We start from the raw sequence: 14,569 nt of genomic DNA, 5'->3' as shown, positions 1-14,569 counted from the left end.
GAGAACAACCTCCCAGGTGCTGTGAAGCCAAAGGTGAGTATCAGACAGATCCAGAATCCCATAGGGTATAGTTTGAGGGGAGTTTCTAATAGAAGTTTTATCCTGAGGCAGCAAGACCAAGATAGTCTAAAGTCTCTACAAGAATCAGGGGAAAGACAAAAGTAGCTTTAAGGACTCAGTGGAAGAGTGCTTATGGTAGGCCCTGCATGCATACACACAGACACGGACACACACACACAAACAAACAAATACACATAGACATAGATACACACACAGACACAGACAGACAGACACACAAACCCACAAATACACAGACACACACAAACAGACACACACAGACACATAGATACAGAGTCACACACAGATAGATAAACACACATACAGACACACACAAACAGACACACAAAAACACACAGAAATACACAAAGACACAGACACAGACATACACATGGACACATACAGACACAGACAGATACACACGCAGAGACACATACATGCATATATAAATAGACACACAAACACAGAGACACAGAAACACACACAGAGACACATACAGAGACACATACATGCACATATTAATAGACACACAAACACAGAGACACACAGAAACACACACACACAGACACACACAAAGTTGGAATGTAAAGCTACACATACCTCTCCCTTGGCGGTCACAGCTGGTACTCCCAAATAATACTATTTCTGAACAATTTATTCTGGAAATATAGAGGGTTCTCAAAATTCACCAACAAGAAAAGAATCCTTAGCTTAAGTTAGGCAAAGCATTTACAAGGTTTGTTTGTGTGTGGTTTGCAGTGTAGTGTGCTGGGAAGCTGCAGATATTAAACCAGTCAGATTGTCAGATTCACCCATGGTGAGGTGACTCAGGTTGAGTTGAATCAGTACATATGCCTTTCCAACTGAAATGCAACTGTCTTACTCAGCTTGATCCTATTTGGAGTTAACCGTGTCCTGTTCTCAGCTGAAATAAAGGCACCGGCCAACATAGGTCATAATTTCAGCAGAGGTAGAATAGCCTGCCATGCCGAGATTTCCTGCTCCTGTGCAGAAGGGGAGACTGTGATGACCAGAGACACTGGGGCATGTGGGTACACAGGCATAGCTCTGTTGGCACGGTCTGCATGGGTCTTCAGACTCCCCTGGCCTGATGCGAGGTCCTCCCAGCTGGTCTGTTCCTGGTATTCCCAGACACCACTAGCCAGGTGTTCTTTTTACTTTCTCCCTCCCGCCACCACGTCATAACTACATCAGGGAAGTTTCGTATCTGGTTCTCTCTCCTTAAAGAATATCTCTTAGGCTGGGTGTTGTTGGCACATGCCTTTTATCCCAGCAGGAAGATTTCTGTGAGTTCAAGGCCTGCCTGGTCTACACAGTGAGTTCCAGGACAGCCAAAGCTGCGTTGTGAGACTCAAATTAAGTGTCTCAAAAAAAAAAAAAAAAAAAAAAACAGGTGCCCAAGCACTTTGCAAAAGCTTTGAGTCGGGTGTTGCTGAGCCCAGCGGAAGGATTGTCAGAGCTGCTCTGATGCTGCACCCTGCAAAGGGCAAGAGTCTGTTGATGGGAGGGGCTACCGAGGAGAAAGTGAGGTCCCGCGCACATGAGCTGTGGAACACACGGGACTGAAAATCAAGTGCACACCTTGCATGTGTTCTTACAGCCAATTCCTGGTCCTGGAAACCACATGACCAGAGTCCCAGCGTAGGACAGAAAGTGCAGTCAGTCCTCCTCTGGAACCGTGTACTTCCTGTTTGTTGCCTGTGTGCACAGACATCTTCTCGTCATAAACTTGAGAGGAAGGGAGACCCAAAATCTCCACTCTGTGGACGTAGGCTCCTCACATCTGTGTCTGCTCCAGTGATGCAGTACATGAGACAAACTAAGAACTACTTCAGACAGAGGGAGAAAGCCTGAGAGTCAGAAAGCAGGCACACAGGGGTGTGGAAGCTTTCTTCGGTGTCTTCCCTTGTAGTGTGTGAGCAGCTGCAGCCTCTAACTTCCATTTCTCTGGCAGTCAGTAAAATTCTAATGAGCCTTTAATCCCAGCACTCAGGAAGCAGAGGCAGGTAGATCTCTGTGAGTTCAAGGCCAGCCTTGTCTACATAGTGAGCCTGGGCTACATGAGACTCTGAAAAGTTCAGTTTTGGCTTCTGGAGAGATGGCTCGGGGGTTAGAAGTACATGCTGCTCTTGCAGAGGACAGGAGTCCTGTCCCAACACCTACAATGAGCAGCTCCCAGCTTCCTGTAAATCCAACTCCAGGAGGTCTGACACTCTCTCCTGGGTTTGACAAGCACCCATGCCATACAGTCACGCAGATATATACATATGGACATTAATAAAAAATCTTTTGGGCTGCCAAGATGGCTCAGTGATTAAGAGCATTGACTGTTCTTTTAGAGGTCCAGAGTTCAAATCCCAGCAACCACATGGTGGCTCACCACCATCTTTAATGGGATCTGATGCTTTCTTCTGGTATATCAGAAGACAGCTACAGTGTACTTGTAATAATACACAAATAAATAGATCTTTAAAAATGAATCTTTTAAAAATTACCTAGACAGACATTGTGCTGGCTAGTTTTATGTCAACTTGACACAAGCTATAGTCATTCAAAGGGAGGAAACCTCAGATGAGAAATGCCTTCATACGGTTGGATGAGCCTGTGGAGCATTTTCTTAATTAGTGATTAATGTGAGGGGACCCAGCCTGCTGGTACTATCCTTGGAGTGGCAGTCCTGGGTCCTGTAACAAAAAAGGCTGAGGAAGTTACTAACCGGTACCCCTCCATCAGCTCTGCCCTCTCGGTTCTGCTGGGTTTGAGTTACTGCCTTGGTTTCTCTCAATGGTCTGTAACTCGGGATATATAAGCCAAATAAACTTTTTTCCGCTCCAGCTGTTTTGGGCATAGTGTTTCATCCCAGCAATGGAAACCCTGACTATGACAGACATGTCTCAACCTTTACTGCACACACAAATTACCCGGGGACGTCTTAGGTCAGTGTTCAGTGTCCTGGGGCCAGCCTTACCCACAAGGTGACTGATCTTGTAGTCTTAGGTAACAGAGGCCTAGAAAGCATCTGGTATAGTCTTTCTAGATGACTCCCTTATTTCTTCAGTTTCATATTCTTCATAGGATATTTCTCTTTCCCTTTCTCAGTAAGTCTTTAGCCTAAGTCAAGACTTCATAACCCCAGCAACTGTCTCTCCTGCCTTTGATCCGCTTGTCTTCCGGGCCATTCTCTCCAGTCGACGCCGTCTAAGGAAGCCTGATGGCTTTGCTGTCAGTTGCCAGCTCCGGAGTCCTAGATGCAGCCCTGGAGCCCCCTCGAGTGGCTGTTCACGCTGTGGCGTTCTAGCCGTCACTTTCCTTTGGCAATAATTGCATAAGCTCATCACGAGCCACATTTGAAACCATGAACAGACTGCAGAATGCTCATCACGCCAATTATTGGAGGTAATTTTAAAGTTATTTTATTGCATTTCGCATAATGCACGTGATCATATTCAGCCCACGCTCATCCGCCCAACTCCTCGAATCATCCCCAGACCCCCAGCTTCCTGGTTTTTGTTTTTAATAACTGTCGACTCTAATTTGTGCTGTTCGTATACTTGTAAGTCTGGGGCCATCCACTGGAGTGCAGTCCACCTCCCTAGAGAAAGTCTTTCTCTCTAAGAAAGTCACTAATTGTCCACAGCCCCTTGATTAACGAGGGTGTATGTGTGTGTGTGTGTGTGTGTGTGTGTGTGTGTGTGTGCACGCGCGCGCATGCTCATGAACCCTTTCTCACTAGAATGTTGACTAGCTTGGTGTCCTGTCTAGGAGGTTTGCTCCAGCCCTCCCTGACCTCTGACCCCGCCTCCACGTCTCTGATGGTCTCTGTAACACTCACGTCATCGGTGGCTGAGCACTGCACTGACTCGTCCCCTCTGTACTCTGACCAGTTGTGAGTTCCAGTGCTAAGTACCATCCTCTGCACAGAGAAACTTCTCTGATAAGGTCCGAGAGCTGCATTAACTTAGGGTAGGGCTAAGAATTGAGAGGCCACTTTGATGTTATGTGCTGTGATGGTCCATTTTTATAGTACTGGGCTGTGCCGTGCAGGCTGCTGGGGAACAGCGACCAGTCTCTTGCCCAGATGGGAACGTAACTTCTTTATGGTGAGAACACTTGTAACCTTCACAGAGGAAGAATTTAGAACCTGTAGCTGGTCTTTGCTACTTTGTGGGTTCTTTTTCCCACCCTCCTCATCCCTGACACCCGATGAGGTGTCAGGAATAAAGGGGTGGGGGAGGAATTAGGGGAATCCCCAAATCTAGTTCCTTTTGGTTCTTCTTTTGACCACCACTTCGAACAAACCAAAACCAACCACCTCGAGGGGCTCTAACACTTATATACCCTTGAGAAGGTCCCAGAATTCCAAACGTCTCACAATCTCAGAAATTATCTGCAGCTGGCAGAACAACGCCTCTGCTAGAGCACGAGGCAGATCAAGGTCAGCTGCTTCTGATGGCCAGAAGCTTCATCTCTACACCCGGGATCAAAACGAAAGCACATTCTTCTTCTTTTTTAAAGAAACGAAAATTCCAGAATTCTCACTACAAGAACCTAAACAAGGGATTGAACTCCTAGGGTGAGAGACTCAAGAATTTGGATGAAAAACTCAGCAGAGACATAGAAATGCGGAGGAAAGCGAGTCCTAGAAAAGAAAAACTCTAAATCAATTAAGTGTTTGGAGTTAAAAGTGCACACCACACGCCCAACACCTCAAAACTGTATTTAAAAAACAAAAATCAACTTAAAGCTGGCTGTCAGGGTACAGTACTTGTAGCCCCACTACCCAGGTGAGACAAGAGGATGTCATTTGAGACCTACCCAGGCTACGTAACAAGATCACCCACACCACCACCCCCCAAAAGAAAGAAAAAAAGCCTCAAATTAATGACTCAAATATATGATCATAAACTGTAGACGACTTGGAAGGAGACTGGTCCTTTTTGACTCAGCTGGGCAAAGATGAGACAAAAGGTTTAGATTCAAGATGAAGGAAACACACTTATGGTCAATAGAAATGCTTTTATTTATAAAATAGCTACTTAAATATAAACACTTCATGAGAGGCTCTGACCAGTGATTCTGCTGTGGATGGGGTGCCACAGGCATGTCCTGATTCTCCAGGATTTTAAGGCCAAATGTGCAGCTGGAAGAGCAGCAGCTGGAGTCTAAGACCCACCCTTAGACAAGTCTCTGGGGCCATTTCTTCACATGAGGGCTTAGCGACCACCTTTCAGCCTTGGGTTCGAGGTCTCATTAGGCCCTTCAGCATCTGTGGGATGAATATTGTCTCTTAAGTATGGTAGTTGGTGGCGAGAAAAAAAAATTCTTATTTCCAACTCTAAGACAAGCTTCTGGGGCCACTGATCCTACCTACTTCAAATAAGCCACGTGGGTGGTCTTGAGCATGTGTGAAGGTGACTAGACCACAGCGGAGAGCTGGGGTGGAAGGGGGTGGGGCAGGCGTCCCAGCTTCCACCCGGCAGAATGAATACTTTCAGTGGCTGCCCCGAGTACCAAGCCTGCTAGTCTAGGCAAGTCCGTCAGTTAGTGGGTACAGGGAGAAAGGTTAGGAGACACCCCAGAGATCAAATCAAGTTAAAATGAGTGTCACGGAAGAGGCAGAGGACCATGTTCAACAAGGGAAAACCTTGCAGACACAGGGTCAGAAGAGTCAGACTGTAAACATTTAAGGGGAACACAGTGAAAGGCTCGCAGGGTAAGAACTAGGAGTGAGGAGGGGCAAGTGTCAGAGAGAGAAGGCTGCCGGGACACCGGTGTGTCTCCGACACTGACACACCAGGTTTGGTGTGATCCCGTGTATGGAGCCGTGTATGGAAGAGCTCTCGAGCCTGCTCCTCCTCATCCCGTGACTACTTAGTTGACCATGGAGTACGCAGCAACCAATACCAGCGTCTTCTGATGCGGGCACAGCTTCCGGCACACAATACTGCTTTTCTGATTGGGAACGTCTCATTTCCCAAAGCGGATCCCAGTACTTGGCCTGCTTCTTGTGGACACCGAATCACTGGCAAACCTTTGGGGTCCACCCACTTCAAATTCTAGCGAGCATCAAAGTATAGAACCCAATCAGAACAAAGCTTATCTCGTGCTCCGCCTTATGGATGGGCAGTGGGGTGGGGCCCAGCTTGGGAGCAGGCGCCTGGAGCCCACCAGAACCTTTCAGCAGACTGAAAGTGGCGGCAAGGCGGGGAACAGGAGGCAACGTGGCTCAGGTGTACTCCGTTTTTCGGATATAGTTGGATGGGACGTAGCCCTGCCTTCCGTTAACTTCAGCCAACCACCACTCTGTATTGCCTGTGACGTCTTTAAACTCTAGGATCTTGAGTCTCTGATTGGCTGACACACTCAGTTCATTTGGGTTTCGTGCCTTGAAGGTATAGATGGCAAAATAGACCTGCGGGAGGGAGAGAGAGGGTTAGAAACCCGCAGGTAGCATGGCGGCTGTGGAGACTACGGTCTGTGCTGCACACCTGCTGTGCCCTATGGGCCTGAAAGCAGAGCTTGCTTTTCCGGGTTTTCAAGACAGGATTTCTCTGTGGAGCCCTGGCTGCCTTCAAACTCAAGAGATCTGCCTGCCTCTGCCTCTGGAAGCTGAATTTCTAATCTGATTTAACTCAGAGTTTTAATAGTTTTATATACGATTGGAGTATTCCACAGCGAACAAGGCAGAGGAAAAGAAAACTGAAACCATCTGCATATGGTGGCGAAAGCAGTCATCCCAGGAGGCAGAGGCAGGATGGGATTTGCAGCGAGACCCTGTTTGACAAACAAAGACCTCTGGAAAAACCGCAGGGCTTTCACCATTTCAGAATGGCCTTAAAGACCAGCAGGAACCTTTGGTCGATATGGAAGACTGGTGAGCTGTGAGAAATTATCAGTTAGGATGGTACCCGCTCAGCCTGCCCTAAACCCTAGGTTCCATCCCAGAACGGGGAAAAAAAACCAAACCAAAATTGGCGATGGGGAGGCCATGAGACCCCAGGGGCCAGAGAGGCTAGAAGTGAGTTCTCTGACTATATGCCAGAAAGTACTGTCCACTCGGGTGAGAACTAGGACATCTGTCCTAAGCTGTCCGCAGAAAGAATCACCAGAAAGAAGCTGTGGCCAGAAGTGGCCTTTGGAATCCAGACTCCAAAAGAGGCAACACAACACAGACCACATCTCTGGCATCGATGAGAGGACCTGCTGCTGTGGGAGCCTCTGCAGCAGAGGTGAGCCTTGAACCAACACGAGGGACCACAATGGGGACAGAAAGGCGATGAGCCGGCCGTGCAAAACCAGGACAAACTGAAACGGCGCCGTTCTTTCGTTTCTAGCACTAAAAATGCAGCTGGGTGGGTAAAAGTCTGAATGGGTGGTGGGTTAAACAGCAGCCTCCACACACCAGAAAGATTTGTGGGTTTGAAGAGGAAAAAAGCAGGCTTCATCTTGGCATCTTTTAAGTGCCTAGGGAAAAGGCAGAGGGGTCCTGGCAGTGTCTGTGGAAGCAGATGTGTGTGTGTGTGTGTGTGTGTGTGTGTGTGTGTGTGTGTGTGTGTATGGTAGGGTGGGGGTATGGGAGTGTGTGTGGGGGAGCTGCTCTCTAGGACAGCATGGTTCTGGGCCATGTAGGGCAGGACCTGGTTTAAAGGCCCTGCCCGGTCCTCTCCCGTATTCTGTCTGCCCATGCTCTGGAGCTACACAGGGGGAGGGTATGTGTACCTGGTTGCCTTCTGTGTCACTGCTTCGGAGCCCTCTGTTTCTGTCTTCTGGGGCCATATAGGCTTTTGCAGTTCCTTTGATGGAGTCACTGCCTTGGTCACTTCGCCCTGGCACAGAGTAACCGACCACATCCGAATGCAGGGAGCCTCGTTGGCAGCCCCTCAAGGTTGAAGCAGGTTGGCTGATCTCTCTGGCGCCATCTGCAGGGTTCCCTGGCCTGCGCTGGCAGGAAAAGCCTGGGTCTGAAGAGCACGTGGAAGGTCCAGTTTCTGGATTCCCTACGTTCGAGGACATACCAAGAGTTTCTTGGACACATTCCTTTAGTGGAGACGTCTCCGGAGGCTGCTTGAGGGAAAGTCCTGAGGTGAAGGACACAGTCAGGCTGTTGGGGTTCAAGGTCATGGCACTGTTGCTGTTCTGCCGATGGAACCTGGGAGAGGAGCCACTGTGGTCTGACTCCGTGGAAGAGTGGCTGACCACGGAGGCATCCGATTGACTGCAGCGAGGATTGTAAGGCTTCAGGAAGGAGCTGTACACAAAGCCTTTGGTGACTGCAGAGAGAAAGAAAACAGCTAAAGCCTGGAGCAAGAGGAGCTGGGCAGGGGAGTGGGGTATATCAGGATTTTACAAAGTACCATTGAAAAGCTAGGTCCATGGGGCTGGAGCAATGGCTGGGGCAGTTAAGAGCACAGGCTGCTCTTCTAGTGACCTGGGTTCGATTCCCAGCACCCACATGGCACTCACAATCATCTGTAATTCCAGTTCTAGGAGGTCCAGCACCCCCTTCTGGCTTCCACCAACACACCAGGCATATGTGGTGTACAGACATACGTGTGGTCAAATCACCATGGTCAAAAAGAAAGAGCTAGGTCAAGAGTAACAAATCAAATGCTCAGCGATCCACAGCTTGCAACATCTAACACCAGGAGATGCCTGTACCTGTAGCTACCTCCTAGGTCAGTCTTACAGCTGCACAACCCTAAAGTGACAATGAGTCTGTGGACAGTTGACAGGACCGTGACAAGACAGAATCAAAAATCAAGTAGCTACTACTTGTAACCTCAGTACTCAGGAGACTGAGACAAAGGATTATTGCGAGTTCAAGGCCAGCCTTGCTGAATTTGGCAGTGGCACAGAAGAAAATGTGACAGGGTCTCCCGAGCATGGCTAAACTATGCGAAGACTTGGGTGAGCTAAAGTTCAAATACACCCAACCACATCTGGCAAAGATGGATTTCAAGGCCATCCTTGTACGGAGCTCCTCAGAAAGGCCACCTGCATTCCTCCCCTCCACACATCAGAAACATCTTCAGGTCAGGGGATGCTGGGACCAGCACACAGCCTTGCCCAGAGGGGAAGGCGACAGAGGGCTCTCAGCTATACACTTCAAACACACAGTGTTTGTCTTAAGAAAGAGAAGCCACAGGACCCTGGTCATGTGACTCCTGGAGTGGAAAGTGTTTACCTCACGGTTCTCTTTTAATTAAATGTTGGGATTATTTTAGTCTCAGCTTTTTAGAGTCAAGGGAATCTCCTGGGTCCCCACATGAGAGGCTGTCTGGCTTTTTACAGGGATTCTAGGTCTGAATTCTTACCGTAGACTAGTAAAGCATTATCAACTGAGCTACCTCATAAAGATGCTTTTAAAGAAACCCCAAAATTGCTAAAATTGGCCTTGGCCCCCAAAATACTTTGGAACTCATAGTTTTTTGGTTTGAGGAATGTCAAATACTTATCTTTTTCATAACGTAAGCTACAATTACAAACTCTTTCCTGTCACTCAGTTCAGGTTTTAACAGGAGGGTTCTGAAAAGGCCCCGTTCTTCTTAACTTGCTGCGTTTTAGAATTACGAGCAAAAGGATTACACTAAAGTCCATAACCCTCCTCCAAAACAAGAAAGCTATGAACTGTTTGATTTCAAGTCACTCTCGAAACAGCCAGGAAGACATCCCTGCAGGGGAAAGCCGACAAAAACCACAGGCTTTTAATTCACACCCGCTGCAGAATCAGAAGGTGAAGAGCAAACAGTGACACCTTTAGGGTAAATGAACACACAACTGTCTCTGAACGTTGTCAAGACAGAAGCAATCTGAAGCAGGTAACTTCAGGATCAACCCCGGGCTCTACATACTCTAGAAATCAGGACAGTTCTACAGCTACTTCCCCCTAACCAGACGTCCTTCTTCTCAGAGTCTGATTACCCTGTGCCGGATGCTCACCTCCATTGTCCACGAGCCAGCGGTTATGGCTGCCCATGGGGTCTTTCTTTTTGATCACGCCTACCAGGTCGCCTTCCAAAAGGGAGACATCCAAGTCCTGAGCAGCGTTGAAGTTCCGTTGCACATGGAAGAGCTTTTCCGGTGGGTACCTCGCCAGCAGGGAGCTCCGCAGCTCTTCTGACTGAAGCATGTAGCTTGGCTGAAAGGCACAAGACCAATAAGAAACCTCCGGCTAGCATCCCGGCAGCCACGTTTCATCTCATCCTGCATCGCAGGAGCGAGGCAGCAACCCTGAGCCACCAACCACCTCCAAAAACACTGTTATAATCAAGTCAGGCTGTGTTAGGTAAAAAGCACAGTGAACTGTTTTAATGTCCCTGAAGCTATGAGGCAAGCTAACACCCTAACTTTATGCAAAAACAACAACAGGAAAAACATGATTAAAATGCTACTAAACAGTCAAAGTTCTGAGGCTGGGGTGGTGCTGTAGTCCAGAGGTAGAGCATATTTTTAACATGTATAAGGCATTGGGTTCAACTGCTAGTACCAAAATAAAGCAATTTTGAACAAGATTAGTTATGTTACAGTGATCTGCCTGCACGTATGCCTGCAGGCCAGAAGAGGGCACCATATTACATTATAGATGATTATGAGACACTGGTTTCTGAGACTTGAACTCAGCATCTCTCTGTAAGAGCAGTCAGTGCTTTTAACCTCCGACCCATCTCTCTAGCCCCCAAAATAAAATTTAAATGAAAAAAAAACCCTTCCAATACCAAGTATATCATTACGTCTTATATTATTGTTAGATAAACCTAAATAACAAGAATTAAATTAAAAGTGGGAGCTGGAGAGACGGTTGAGGGGTCAGAGGTACTCATTGCTCTTGCAGAAGACCTAAGCAACCATATCAGACAGCCCAGGACCATTGATGACTGGAGCCCCAGAGAATCCAACGCCCTCGTTTGGATTCCACAGGTACCTACACCCATAATCTAAAATAAAAATCTTAAAAACGAAAAACTAACATGCACACGTGCACACACACACACACACACACACACACACACACACACAAACTATTTTTGAAAAAAGTAAAAAAAAATTAAAGGCAAAGTCAACAAATGTTCATGGGATTCTATGGAGCAAATGCCTAAGTGACTGGTCCTTCTGCCTGGGAGCCCACATGATCTGGTGTATCTATCTTACCCCAAAATTTAAAATATAAAGACCTGTGTTAAAAAAACAAAACCCACTATGCTACTCCAGGCCAAGAAGTCATTCATAGTTGTCTGTGTGAGCTGGTTTTCCTATTACAAGATCAAAACCAGGCCTGACTGTACCCATGCTTTTCCAAGAATGATTTAGAAGGCAGCTTGAAATGCACACCAGGACTCCGGATGGTCCCAGCTGGGTACCAGCAACCCCACCAGTGATGCCTGGGAAACAGAACAGGCCCGGCCAATAACCTCAGGTGCTCCCTTTATATGAAAAGTCAGAACTCCCACACACTGTTCACACAGGCTGCTCACAAGAAGACATGCTTAGATGCCTGGTGTATACAGGTCGGTCCTGGGGGCCACGCTAGGCGCCTGCTCACCATGCCCAGCAGCGATTTCCGTGACGACTGACGGTCTGTGGTCTTCCTTTCGAAGGGCTTCCTGGGAGCTGGGAGGGACTCGGGGAAGAACGTGAAGAGCTGGAGCTGCTGGAGAACCCGGCTGTGTTCCTCATGGAAGATGGCGATCAAGTTGCCCTCTCGGTCGGTGGCTTTCAGTAACTGCAGAGTCACACAGGATAGGAGAAAGCGCCGATGAAGGATCAGAGTCTTTAGAGCAGTGCTTCTCAGCCTTCCTAAGGCTGTGACCCTTTAATACAGTTCCTCATGTTGTCGTGACCCCAACCATAAGATTATTTCTGTCGCTATTTCATAACCGTCATTTTGTAACTGTTACGAATCATAATGTAAAACTGTTTTCTGATGGTCTTAGATAACCACACCATGGTCAGTATAGTAGCTGGCTGAATTATTACCAAAATGGCTGATGCCAGAGACAAGGCACGGCCTCTGCTTTTGAGCCAGCCCTTAAGCTGAAAAGAGATGGTTGAACCATGAATGGACCAATAGGCAGGACCTAACGACTCTACCTTGAATTCCAGAACGTACCAATTGTATTTCAGAGCTGGCACGGCCCCACGGGGAAGGACTCACCGACAGCAGAGGCTGCAGCTGCTCCAGGGCCTGCTGCACGAAGTCACAGTGGGCTTCAGCGTAGCCGTGGATGCAGTTGGTGAAGAGGCTCTGGGCGTACTGCTGGAACTTGGGCAGCTCGTCCAGCAGCTGGGAGTTCAGGGCCTCGTAGTTGTTTCGGGCTGACTGTAGCTCCTCCAGAGTCTTCTTGTCCTTGAGCTTCTCCGCTCGCTCACTGCAGTTGGAGAAGTCCAGGAGCTTGTCGAAGCGTTTCTGCACCAGCTTGTAGGGCCCCGTGAACATGTTCAACAACTGGTTTAAGGGACTGATGACAAGCCGCTCGGTCCTCTCCTTCTGTGGGGACAAGAGAGGCACCTCGCACCCAGGCACACCTTTAATCGCAGGAGGCAGAGGCAAGTGGATCTCTAAGTTCGAGGCCTGCCTGGTCTACAGAGTGAGTTCCAGCACAGCCAGGGCTACACAGAGCAGCCCCGTCTCAAACAAAACGAAACAGAAAAAGCATGTTGCTCGTTTGGTAAGTACCTCATTTTCTGTCGCCAAAGCACGCTGAGGCTGATTTGGTCATGTCTTATACCCCTCTCTGCTCTAGGGCCAAGGTGACCCTGCGCAGACCCATGGCCACACCCTACCAAGATTAACCTGGTAGTTCTCATAATCGGGCCTTTGCCAGCGAGGCCGGTCTCTTTTTAGCTTCTTTGTTGCTGAACAGTAAAGAACTATTGGTAAGATGTGTGATTAGCCTGCGTGGTTGCCCTGCCACATACCCTGTCTCCTCGTCTAGGAGCTCAGTGTGAGTGCTGAAGTCTGGGACTGCGGGCTGGCGAGATGGCTCAGCGGTTAAGAGCACTGGCTGCTCTTTCAGAGGTCCTGAGTTCAATTCCCAGCAACCACATGGTGGCTCACAACCATCTGTAATGAGATCTGATGCCCTCTTCTGGTGTGTCTGAAGGCAGCAACCGTACATTCACATACATAAGATAAATAAATCTTAAACAAAAAAAAAAAAAGGTCTGGGACTTCATCCTCTCCCTCATTGTCTAGGCCAGTGGTTCTCAACCTGTGGCTAGTGATCCAGTTGGGGGTCAAATGACCCTTTCACAGGGGTCGCACATCAAATATTTACATTAGGATTCGTAACAGCAACATTACGGTTATGAAGGAATAATGGACTATTTTATGTTGGGGTCACCACAGCATGAGGAAGGGTCACAGCATTGGGGAGCCCACTTTTGTTTTTCAGAGGGTACTTTTCTTTTATTCCTTCTAGAAAGACAGGCGCGCACATTGACGGTGTGCCACTACACACATGAAGCATAAACAGGTACTTAATATCGTGCTATCTGATGTGTGCAGGAGCATGTGCAGGAGAGGAGACAGGAGCATGCGTGGACAGGAGACCACTGATGTCAGGGGCCCTTGCTGTCCTGAAATACACTAAGTCCGCTGGGATGGATGGCCAAGCAAGCCACCTGTCTCTACCTCCCCAGGGCTAAGAACAAGTGTGCGCCACCACACCTCTATTGTTTAACAAGAGCACAGGACACAGATCTTAGGTCCTCGGGCCAGGCAGCGGTGGTACACCCTTTAATCCCAGCACTCAAGAGGCAGAGGCAGGGGCAGAGGGGCAGAGGCAGAAAGATCTCTGTCAGGTGAAGGCCAGCCTGGTCTATATAGTTAAGTTCTAGGATAGTCAGGGCTCTGTAGCAAGACCCTGTCTTGAAAAACAAAACAAGAAAGAAAAAGAACTTAGGCCCCCAAGCCCTTTGTCAGCTCTCATAGCTTATTATTAAAAGGATTTCCTGTTGAAGCAGTGAAAGTTTCTCCCTGTAGGCACTCCTGCTTTAGGTTTACTCCTGGCAAAGAGCTCTAACAAACTATAAACCCACATAAATTGCGTAGCCCCACGGCTCTTTAGAAGTTCCAAAGCAAAGTGGCCTTTAGCTCTTTCTCAAACCCTGATGCCTCTGCCTCTGCGGAAGGGACTTCTGTGTGAGGTGCCCTATGAGAGGACACTGGGAAGCGAGCAACCACACTTTGAAAAGGGGGCCAAAGTCACTTACAAACCGTGTGAAGAGCTGGTCACTGATGTAACGATGCACCTTCTCGAACTGCTCCAGGTCATGATGTCCCCTCTCCATGCACAGATCCCATATACTCATGGCTGCCACCACCTTCACACAGGCAGATTCCTGGAGCCCATGAGAAAGACACAGGTGAAAATACAAAGAGCTTCCTGGTCTTTGCCTGGGGGACTTCCTGGTTTTCACCCGTCACCCCGTGCAGAAGCCTGTACTGATGATCCTCTCAAGCAAATTCCCCTGTCTCATGCAGTATTTTCAC

General features: G+C 48.3%; 1 protein-coding gene across 3 annotated transcripts in view; it reads right to left on the bottom strand.

Moving 5' to 3' along the window:
- Positions 1 to 5,089: 5,089 nt before the first annotated feature.
- DNMBP (dynamin binding protein) overlaps positions 5,090 to 14,569 on the bottom strand; it is a gene marked incomplete at its 5' end in the record, with an annotated part of 89,779 nt that continues 80,299 nt past the window's right edge. For all 3 annotated transcript variants that reach the window (XM_080913235.1, XM_080913237.1, XM_080913236.1), the window contains 6 exons: positions 5,090 to 6,490; positions 7,798 to 8,348; positions 10,018 to 10,216; positions 11,618 to 11,797; positions 12,230 to 12,562; positions 14,290 to 14,418. In XM_080913235.1, coding sequence (XP_080769361.1) covers positions 6,305 to 6,490; positions 7,798 to 8,348; positions 10,018 to 10,216; positions 11,618 to 11,797; positions 12,230 to 12,562; positions 14,290 to 14,418 — 1,578 coding nt within the window. In that variant the 3' untranslated portion in view covers positions 5,090 to 6,304. The remainder of the gene's footprint in view (positions 6,491 to 7,797; positions 8,349 to 10,017; positions 10,217 to 11,617; positions 11,798 to 12,229; positions 12,563 to 14,289; positions 14,419 to 14,569) is intronic.

This window comes from Micromys minutus (genome assembly GCF_963924665.1).
Source record: "Micromys minutus genome assembly, chromosome: 2".
In the NCBI taxonomy this organism is placed as follows: domain Eukaryota; kingdom Metazoa; phylum Chordata; class Mammalia; order Rodentia; family Muridae; genus Micromys; species Micromys minutus.
The sequence above is the reverse complement of the archived record's forward strand: the minus strand, read 5'-3'. Positions and strand labels throughout refer to the sequence as shown.